The sequence below is a fragment of the Arachis ipaensis genome, chromosome B2 (assembly GCF_059453495.1).
Source record: "Arachis ipaensis isolate K30076 ecotype BB chromosome B2, ASM5945349v1, whole genome shotgun sequence".
NCBI lineage: Eukaryota > Viridiplantae > Streptophyta > Magnoliopsida > Fabales > Fabaceae > Arachis > Arachis ipaensis.
The window spans coordinates 2,905,345-2,915,992 of record NC_142437.1 but is presented as its reverse complement, the minus strand read 5'-3'; the positions used below and the strand labels follow the sequence as shown (position 1 = coordinate 2,915,992).

At 26.6% G+C, this 10,648-nt stretch overlaps 1 protein-coding gene across 1 annotated transcript; it reads left to right on the top strand.

Moving 5' to 3' along the window:
- The first annotated feature begins 742 nt into the window (after positions 1 to 742).
- LOC107628111 (1-aminocyclopropane-1-carboxylate synthase) lies at positions 743 to 5,720 on the top strand. Its single transcript, XM_016330919.3, has 4 exons — positions 743 to 1,100; positions 1,271 to 1,402; positions 1,875 to 2,035; positions 4,337 to 5,720. Exons 1-4 carry the CDS (start codon positions 930 to 932, stop codon positions 5,388 to 5,390), a joined length of 1,518 nt encoding a protein of 505 aa, XP_016186405.1. The 5' UTR covers positions 743 to 929; the 3' UTR covers positions 5,391 to 5,720.
- The last annotated feature ends 4,928 nt before the right edge of the window (positions 5,721 to 10,648 follow it).

Sequence of the window (10,648 nt, the reverse complement as noted above, 5' to 3'; positions counted from 1 at the left end):
AAACACTAGTATAAAATATAACTTAAAATTTATCCAAATACCGGACACGACCCGCCACAGGACACACGAATTTAAAATTTTTACAAGATACGGGGACACAATATATATATAAAATATAAAGGCCTTTTTTTAATTATATAAAGTATTTAAAATATTTCTTATTTTAATAATTAATAATATATAATATTTCTAAACTCGTTTTAAAAATATATGTTAAGAATAAAGTTAGACATGCTAACACATGATAGTATTTACTATTTAGGTATGTTCAAGCATGTCCGAAAAAAATATTTTATTTTTATTAAGATACAATTAGACATAAAAAATACGCGTGTCAGACTGTCGATGAGTGTTGTGTTCAAAATGATCAAAAAAACATCCGTACTTTATAAATCGAAATATAAATATACCTTAAAAATAAAATAAATAATATATATTTATACATAAATATATTAATAATGAATTTAATTTATTTGTTTCGATAATTAATAGCGCTCTTTCCACACGTGATGAGACTCATGCGAATACACGGAAGCAATTTGCATTTGACCAACACAAGTACACATCATCATGCTTATTATTATTCTTTCTTTTTGATTTCTTCTGAGTCTTCATAAGTTTTGAAGTTCGATATAGACTTTTCCTCCTTCAAGCTTCTAACTATTTTATTTTATTTCAATATAAACCCACATATCCATTATTCTCTTCCTATAAATATCACACATTCTCTTCCATTTTCCTTACACTCTTGCATGTTTTCTAAGCTCTAATAACAAATTCCACACACACATAAAACCCTTTTGCTACTACATACTATCTACCTACTCATAAAATTAAATACTAGTGTGTGATCACCTTATATTATTATATATAAATAAACCTTAGATTTTTCATTTTAATTATTCCAATAACCAAATTTAACACTCAACATGGTGGGTTTGAGTTCTAAGAGCTATGAGCTTCTATCAAAGATTGCAACCAATGACAAACATGGAGAGAACTCTCCTTACTTTGATGGATGGAAAGCTTATGATAGAGATCCATTTCACCCTACAAAAAACCCTCAAGGTGTTATTCAAATGGGTCTTGCTGAAAATCAGGTACATCATTTTTTATATATAATTAGCTTAATTGCATGTATTTATATTAATTATTGTTTCACAAGATAATGTGAAATTATTACAGCTATATATTTGATAATTATTATTTCACAAGATATTGTAAAATTAAAACATTATTTATTTTATATATGTTCCTTTTTTTTGTTTAGCTATGCTTTGATCTCATTGAGGAGTGGTTAAAGAAGAATCCCAAGGCTTCCATTTGCACTCCTGAAGGACTTCATCAATTCAGAGATATTGCCAACTTTCAAGACTATCATGGATTACCACAGTTCACAAGTGTAAGGAAAAATAATAATAATAATTATTACTAATTATATTCACAAATAATAATTTATTAATAATTTAGTTACTCTATTAGTTTCTATAATTTTACTGAGATTCCTTATATCATATCAAATTTTGTATTAAGTTTCTACTATGACAAAGACGTTAGAATTAATGGAATATTCTGTTAAACTATATAGAATATTTAATCAAGTGTTAGGAATATTCGTTTTGTTTAACGAAATATTCCGTTAATTTTAATGTTTTTGTCACATCAAAAACTTAATTACAAATCTTATATAATATAAAAACTCAATCTAAAAAAAATATAAAACTTAACTAAAAATTTAATAAAATTATACGGACCGACAGAATAATTATTAAATTTTTATTAATTATTAATTATTATAATGTTGATAATATATAATAATGAATTGGATTTGCTAATTAATTAATTATTGAAAATGATGATATTAATGTGTTCAGGCTGTGGCAAAGTTTATGTCAAAAGTGAGAGGTGGTAGGGTCAAGTTTGATCCAAACCGTATATTGATGAGTGGAGGGGCAACAGGTGCAAATGAATTAATCATGTTCTGCTTAGCTGATCCTGGAGATGCTTTTCTTGTTCCTACCCCTTATTATGCAGCGTATGTACCCTCTTTCTTTTTCATTCATACATTTTTTTATATATTTCATTTCATATATCATTCAATGAATGTTACTATGTCACTACTACATCAAATGTTTAAAGTGGAAAGGAAAAAAGCACCTCTATATAAAGTTTAATAACCATATACTGGGTTTTCATTCTCGAGTTTAGGTCAATTTAGATGGTCAAATTCGACTCCGAAATTAAATCGATAAATTTTTTAAATTTATCGATTTAATTTTGGAACCGAATAATTTTATCTGTTAATTTTAATATTTTTTATATAATTTATAAGAGTTTAATTTTAATGGACATTTTTTATATTAATTATGTAAAAAATTATTTAAAAAATATTTTAAATTATCATTGTTTTAAATTTAAACTCAATTTATAAAACCAAGATTATATTTTTTAAAACATTTTGTAACAAAATATAAACTTACTATAATATTCTTAGAGTAATGCGAGAAAAGAAAAAGTCAAAATTTGCCTTATTTAGCATTCATTAATTGTCGTAACAATTAATAAATGCTAAATAAAGCAAATTATGGCTATTTTTGACTGATTTTCTTTGGTTACCAAACATTTCCGATATTCTGAACACTTTAATTTATAAAAGCAAGATTTTTCTACTAAACGTGTTAACTAGTTCTATGGTTATTAAGAATGATGCTAAAAATTAAAAGAAAGAAATGGTTTTAATAATTTGTTTACGAAAATAAATCCAGCATATAGACCGGTACGAAAAGTAATCTTGAATACGTTACCAAAATAAAGTTCCTAAGAGTAGTATATGGTTTTGATTCCATTAGAACACTGTAGAAGATTATTAATTTAGAATTTTAGATGATTATTATTATTATTATTATGATGTTATTCTATGGTGCCACGTTTGAAATTTCAGTGATGAAAATCTATGCGACGTGTTTCTTTATTTATTTATTTATTATTATTTTTTTTTGTCATTGCAACTCGCAAACACCAAATTGGATAATAATAAAGCTTCCGTTTGGATCAATCAAAATCATGCATGTCAAACTAGAAATCACTAAAATAATTGGCTCATTATTTAAACTTCCATTCTTCTTCTTAATTAATTTTTTTCGGTTGCTTAATTTATTAAGAGTTCTAATGTTGTTATTACTACATGAACTTACTTTTTTTCCTAACTAGGTTATGATGTGTCAACCCTAAAATTTAGGATTTAAAATTTAAAAGAATATTAACTTCAAACATGACTAAATAAGTTAGGTCAATCAATCTCATTCTGAAATATATTAGACCTACCTACCACCAAATTAGTAGTAGTAATAATAATAATAATTTAAAAAATTTTTAAATATACTAGTATATTGATATTTTAGTAATTTTTAACCGTTGATTTTAATTATATATTATATTTTTTTATAATTAAGATCAACAGTTAAAAATTATTGAAACGCTAATATATCAATACACTTGAAATTTTTTTTTAATAATTTTATATCATATATTATATAAACATTATGGTACTACTAGTGTTATTAGTCAACGAGCATGTTTTATTAGTCAACATGTGTTAATCCAAGTTAATTAGACACTTCATTACTCAAAACTAATTGGATATATAGTAACCATGTTATATATTATTCTGTCTTTATTTCTTTCATACTTTGAAAAACTGAAACCGTATGAAAACGTCATTGTACGGTCACCTTATATTTTCAACAGGAACGTCATCATATAACAAAATAATTTTACACACAGCTGTATATTTTGGAAAAAATAAAATTTTCATATTATTTAATTATTTTGTTAATAACAAGTTTCTTCACACATTGATAGCGAAGTTATCATATTTAATAGTGATAATAATTAATAAACACAATAATCATGTATGTTCAACTTTTTTGGTAATGTTTTCCAAATTATTATTATTCTATTTTAATTTAATTATTAATTTTTAGAAAGTTCAATTACCTCTCCTTCCTCTTACAAATCTTTCAATGGGGCCCATTTTCGCATAAACGTTGACTAATTTGTTTACAGATTTGACTAAATTAGTTGAGTAATTAGGCATGATATCATGATATATGACACGAATAAGAAGTAGCAAAAATTAATTTATATTATATATCCTATCACCAATGTTTCATCACGCAATGTTCATGATTAAATAATAAATAAAAGAATAACAAGTTTAATGAATCAAACAAAAGTCATAGTTATATTAATAATACATTATGTATTTTAATTTTTTTTAATATATTTTTTTTATTGTCTCTCTAACATTACTGATATTACTGATATTTAATTACAGATATCCGCGCGATTTGTGTTGGCGAACCGGATTACGGTTGATTCCGGTTCATTGTGATAGCTCCAACAATTTCAAGATCACAAGAGAAGCTCTTGAATCATCATACAAAAAAGCTAAAGATGATAACATCAATGTGAAGGGTTTGATCATAACAAACCCTTCAAACCCTTTGGGAACATCTTTAGACCGTGACACATTGAAGAGTCTAGTGAATTTCACCAATGATAACAACATACATTTGGTGTGTGATGAAATCTATTCAGCCACGGTTTTTGATTCCCCACGGTTTGTAAGTGTTGCCGAAATCATTGAAGAAATGGATGACTCATCATGCAAGAAAGAACTCATTCACATAGTTTATAGCCTATCCAAGGACATGGGATTCCCCGGTTTTAGGGTTGGGATAGTTTATTCGTACAACGATATAGTCGTGAATTGCGGCCGCAAGATGTCGAGTTTTGGATTAGTCTCTTCCCAGACTCAACATATGCTGGCCGCAATGCTGTCAGACGACGAATTTGTGGACAATTTTCTTAAGGAAAGTTCTAGAAGACTGGCGAAACGACACGAATACTTCTCAAAGGGGCTAGAAGAAGTTAACATCAAAAGGTTTCCGAGCAATGCCGGATTATTCTATTGGATGAATCTGAGTTCATTGTTGAAAGAACAAAGCTTTGAAGCCGAAATGGCGCTATGGCGCGTGATCATCAACGAAGTGAAGCTCAATGTTTCTCCGGGATCATCTTTCAATTGCTTGGAACCAGGTTGGTTTAGGGTTTGTTTTGCAAACATGGATGATGAAACGGTTGAAGTTGCACTGAATAGAATAAGAGCATTTGTGATTGGGAAAGAGAAAACAACAAAGAAGAATAATAATAATAGGGCAAAGAAAAACAACAACGTTGTTGAAGTGAAAAAACGTTGGCAACAGAATCTTAGGTTAAGTTTCTCTTCATCAAGATTGTTGGATCATCATGAAACTGTTATGTCACCTCACATTTTGTCTCCACATTCACCAATTCCAGCTTCATCACCACTTGTTCAAGCAACATAATCATCATCATCATCATCATCATGTGGTTCATCAATTTCAACTTAACATGTCTATCTAATTATTATTATTATTTAATCAAGGGAAAAAAATAATGTTGTTGGTTTGAAATTAAGGTTTGTGTTTTTGGTTAAGAATTAGGTATCATCATCATATGATTTTGTTTTTTGTTTTTAATTTAATTTTAGTTGAGATATATTGTTAGTTGAGAGGAATATTGGGTTGTCCTATGTATACAAACAACTAACTGTGGTTTGTATTTGGGTGACTGATGAATTATATGTACAATTGATTGATGAAAGTGTATGACATGATTTTATATATTATTATAAATGCAGATCTCACTTATTAATTATTTTATTATATATATATATATATAATTTTAATATGTCTATGTTTACGGTAGTTATATAAAATAATGTAAAATTATAAAATTATTTATATTTTGATAATAATTTTTTTGCAACACTTTTCAAAAGCGCTATTAAATAATAAAAATATTGTTTTAATTTAATTTTAATAATATTTTTTAAAATATCATAATCACTATAAATATCGTAGTATAAATATATTATAATGCACCATTTTTGTACTGTAAATTTTAAACCCTAAAGTTTCAACTAGCACTTTTATATGAGTTTGATTAGAGAGTTCTTCTAGTTAATATTATTATTTAATTTTTAAAATTAATTTTAAATTTTAAAATTTAAATTATAAACTTTAAATTTTTTAAAAAATTAAAATAAAAAAATATGGTTTTATAATAAAAAAAATTAGACTATGTTATTTAGCTAAAATCTAATTTTTTATATTTATTCTTATTAATTATTGAAGAAGAAAAACAAGTTAAACTTGTGCCTTTATAAAATGTATTATAAATTATTTTTATTATTTGTGCCAACTCATGTCTTGACTATAATAGATATCTACACTTGAACAGTTTGGATACTTCAACTTATGGTCAGATATGAAAAATTTTGTTGTCTTTGGAGTTTGATATTATGAAAGTCCATTAACCCATGCGGTTATTTTCTTTAATTTTGATGAGGACATTTGCTAAACCAAAAAGGAAAATGTCAGAATCTGGTAAAAGTTTATCATGAAAGAAGATACCCAAATTTATATGCAATGCTTATTGGGTTAGTTATAGAGTTTGACGATTGTTTGGATTGATAAAAATTTGCCAATTTTATGTGACATCATGCATGTGCATGTGTGTGCGTGGCATGAATACTTCAATTCCATGGAACATGACAAGGAACACAACAATCATATTAGGTTCATCGCTTGCCAAGTAGCTTCATATATTCTTATATATATATATAATGACTAACCAATCTATATAGAAAATTCCAGGTCATTCTTTTCATCCTTAGCTTGTGATGAAATGTATATATATGATATTTTTTTTTGTTGTCTACGGTATTCTCTAATTCGATAAGTTAAGAACTAATTCGTTACGAATCTAAGCTGTATTTAAGGATCTGTTTGTTATTGGCTAATAAATTACTGCATACACAAGGCTAGATTTAAACTCCCGATACTTGATTAAACAGACGAGTGAGCTGATCACTTAACCAATATAATCTAAGGTAGTTGTATATATATGATATTAATATAGTATATGATGTCATGATGATCGATGTGCATATCTACTCATTATTCCATCCAATAGTATATTCTCGATCTCTACACTAATAAAACCCAACTTTAATTTTTTCTAGCTTATGGTTATGGAACTCATAACTTGATCTGTTAATAATGTATCATCAATCCATTTTTAATTTTTCATCAACAATGATTGACTGAAATTCAAACACATATATAGTAATGTCTAAATATGGATATATATATATATATTTTTCAGTATCATTAAATCTGACAAATAAAAAAAAAATCCTAAATTTAAATTTTATTTAAGAATTTATTAATTACATACACAAAATAAGACTTAAATTTTTTATATTTATTTTAGTGAAAGAGTAAAATAATCACTCATTAGGACTATATTGACACTCATTGGGGAGCCTTGGTCCCTCCTGATATTTGTCTACACTAACTCAAATTAATTACATTTGCATCCATTAAATACTAAAGACTAAAAAAAACTTTGTAGACTTTATATAAGTAAAATTAAAGAAATGAGAATTTAATTAATATGAATTGTAATTGCATATCTAGTAACATATTAATTAAGAACTATTTCAAAATAGCTATCAAACGATCATATATGTTTTTTTATATTATTGACAATCAAATATAAAAATTTAATTTAAAATTTTGATTAAACCGTTTTTTATTTCATTAACTTCGTTCTAGTTATTATTATGTATAATGTTAGAGATATAATTATCCATATGTTTCTTTCTATCAATTTATTAAAATTTTGATAAAAATAATTTTATAATGTAAATATTTGGAATTTGATTATTGTTTTCTCAAAAAAAAAAACATATAATAAATAAAAAATAATACAAAAATTTATGCAAACTTAACAAAAAAGAGATTTCTCATATACTTCTTTTATCAACTTAAATTTCTAAGAAAAATAATTTCGTAACCAAATCCTTTATATTTCTCTCTAGATTTTTAAATGACTAACCAAACAATAAAAAAAGAAAGAATAGAGAAGAGGGAGTTATTATACATCAAAATCAAGTCACCAAACCTAATAATAAAACCTTCCTTTTTAAGAACTTCAAGTATATCTAAACCTATAACTATTATTAGAGTATACACACACTGTTTGTTCTTCGGCTACAAACACAGATTTCCATTTTTGTAGTAATTGAAAAACTAAGTGATTGCATGAGCCATGTGCTATTGAAAATTCCGGGGTGATCAAGGAATTCCAATTATAGTGTAGTGTGTTACAATATATATGATCAATCTTTCTTTGGCTTTCTATGTTTATTAGGTAGCATGTGAATTTCACTACTTGATTATTCTTCCTACAAACTGAAGGGGGACATAGGTGGGACCCACATCCCACATGGACACATTTTTCTGTGTTTCCATTGGGTTACATCTATATCCAAATTCAACTATTCTCTTATGTCAATCAAACCGACCCTTAACACGTATACAGTTATGTGATAATTCACATTCATATGAATTTAGGGTTTTCTAGAACAATATTCTCTACTTTTAAATGAATTGTCGTTTTGATTTTTTTTTTTTATTGTTACGGTCCAGTCCAGTTGTCACCCTGCCTAATCCGACTCGGCGTATAGGACTATCCGATCCGAGCGGTTGGTTTGCTGGGCGTCACACATCCAGACCACAACCCAGACACCTGCCCTCCAACAGTCAGCTACCTGACAGCTGAGAAAGGAACTTCTAGAAAAGAGACCTAGCTTGTGGGACCCGTTCTACTGATATCTGTACCACTTCTGACTTGAGTGTCGGAGTGTCATTGCAGGTGGCACCCCCTTCACACCGCAACAATTCGAGAGGTCGTGAAGTCTCCACCCACGTCCCCTGAACTCAAACCAAAATTGGTTCTTACCATCACATTTCTAGAACTCCACCGACGCGTCCAAAACTGAAGACACGCACATATATTTTTAAAAGAAATAAATTTCTAATATTTTATCATAAAAAATAAAATTCTTATCAAATTAAAATGTGTCCATTTCTGTTTCAATCCATAAATAGATTTATGAGTTTGCAATTTGAAAACATAGTTAGAAGGGATTTGTTCAAAATCAATAAGTTATTGCATATATAATATTTGATGTAAATTCTCATTTAAGAATGTATTATTTAAATTAGGTGGAAATTTAGGTACAATTTACTTCACGTGAAGGTGATAACTGAAAGCTGTTAGATGATTTGACTGATTTGACTAAATTTTCGTATAATGGTTCTCGACTATCAACTTAACGTAAAATCGACTGTACCTTAGTTTTTATTTTCAAATTAAATTGCCGTATAATTCAGTTTTTAGACAAAATTATGGTCAAAACTAATTAAATTGTAGCTGACTTAATTACAGGACTAAAGACTTAAAATCAAGACCTTCTTCTTGATGAAAACTTTGAACAACAAACTTGGTGTTCTCTTCTTCAGTTTTTCACTTGAAGTACAGAATACAAATTAAACTTCTCTCTCAATTGTTCAGATTTTGCTTCTCTTGGTGTGTAATAGAATTAGTTACTTCATTTTGTGTTAGATTCCTATTAAGAACTTATGTATTCTCTTTTTATAAGGATTGTGAGCAATTTATTTATTTTTTAAATAAAAAATTAGAGATTTATTTATTATTATTTAAAAAATTAATATGTTTAAAATTGTGATGGAATAGATTTAATTTAATTACAGAAAACTTATGAAATAATCTAAAGTCTGAATATTTACAGGTGAATGGCCTAATAATATTAGATTGATAAATTCTAATAATATTATGTTAAAATTAGGATTGAATATATGCTAAATTTAACTCCAAAATCTTACTATGAAATGAGAAATACTTTACCGTTATAAATTATTTAAAATTTTATCTTTAAGAGATATATAAGTTATAATACGCTTTTTTTATGTCCAAAAATAGAGCAATAAATCATGATTATTTTACTTATATTTAAATTAAACACCAACCTTTAAATGTATAAAAAAATTTAAAAACTTCTGTTATATGTTCCTTCCTGAAAGAATGTTTCTAGAATAATATACTATAAAAGTTGGACAAGAACATCTCTAAAGAAAAAAGCGTAATAAGTAATTGATTGTTTTTTTGTTGTTATTTAAAAGGGTGTAAGCTCAGGTGAAGTCGACTTCACGTGAAGTTGATATTTCAGAGTCGTTTGATGAAAATTTAGTTAAATCAGTCAAATCATCTAACAACTCTCAGGTATCAACTTCACGTGAAGTCGACTTCACCTAAATTTCTACTATTTAAAATATGTGATTGAAAAGAAATAATAGAATATTCAAAAATAAAAATTTCGGTGTATCAAAAATTATCAACAAGTCGATTAAAAATTACAAAGAGTAAACTGATTTTGATCCATTTAATTTATTAATAGCAATATTAAAAATGATTACGGATTAATTTGTATTTGGTTGGCTAATAATTTTGTATTCTTGAATTGCTCTATTTATTGTGTTAAGTTCTTTGTTTTAAAAAAAAATGTTTCTAAAATACTATTCATAATAAAGATATAATTGCTATAAGATGATTATTAATCATGATATTTTTACATAAAAAATAATATTTTAAATTATTATATAATTTAATATATTTAATTAAATTATTTAAC

What these genes read in the sequence shown, in the direction of transcription:
- LOC107628111 (XM_016330919.3), top strand. Translation starts at nt 930, where the DNA reads ATGGTGGGTTTGAGTTCTAAGAGCTATGAGCTTCTATCAAAGATTGCA. An exon ending in TGGGTCTTGCTGAAAATCAG is followed by an intron (nt 1,101 to 1,270) that starts GTACATCATTTT and finishes TTTTTTGTTTAG; the next exon opens with CTATGCTTTGATCTCATTGA. An exon ending in CCTACCCCTTATTATGCAGC is followed by an intron (nt 2,036 to 4,336) that starts GTATGTACCCTC and finishes ATTTAATTACAG; the next exon opens with ATATCCGCGCGATTTGTGTT.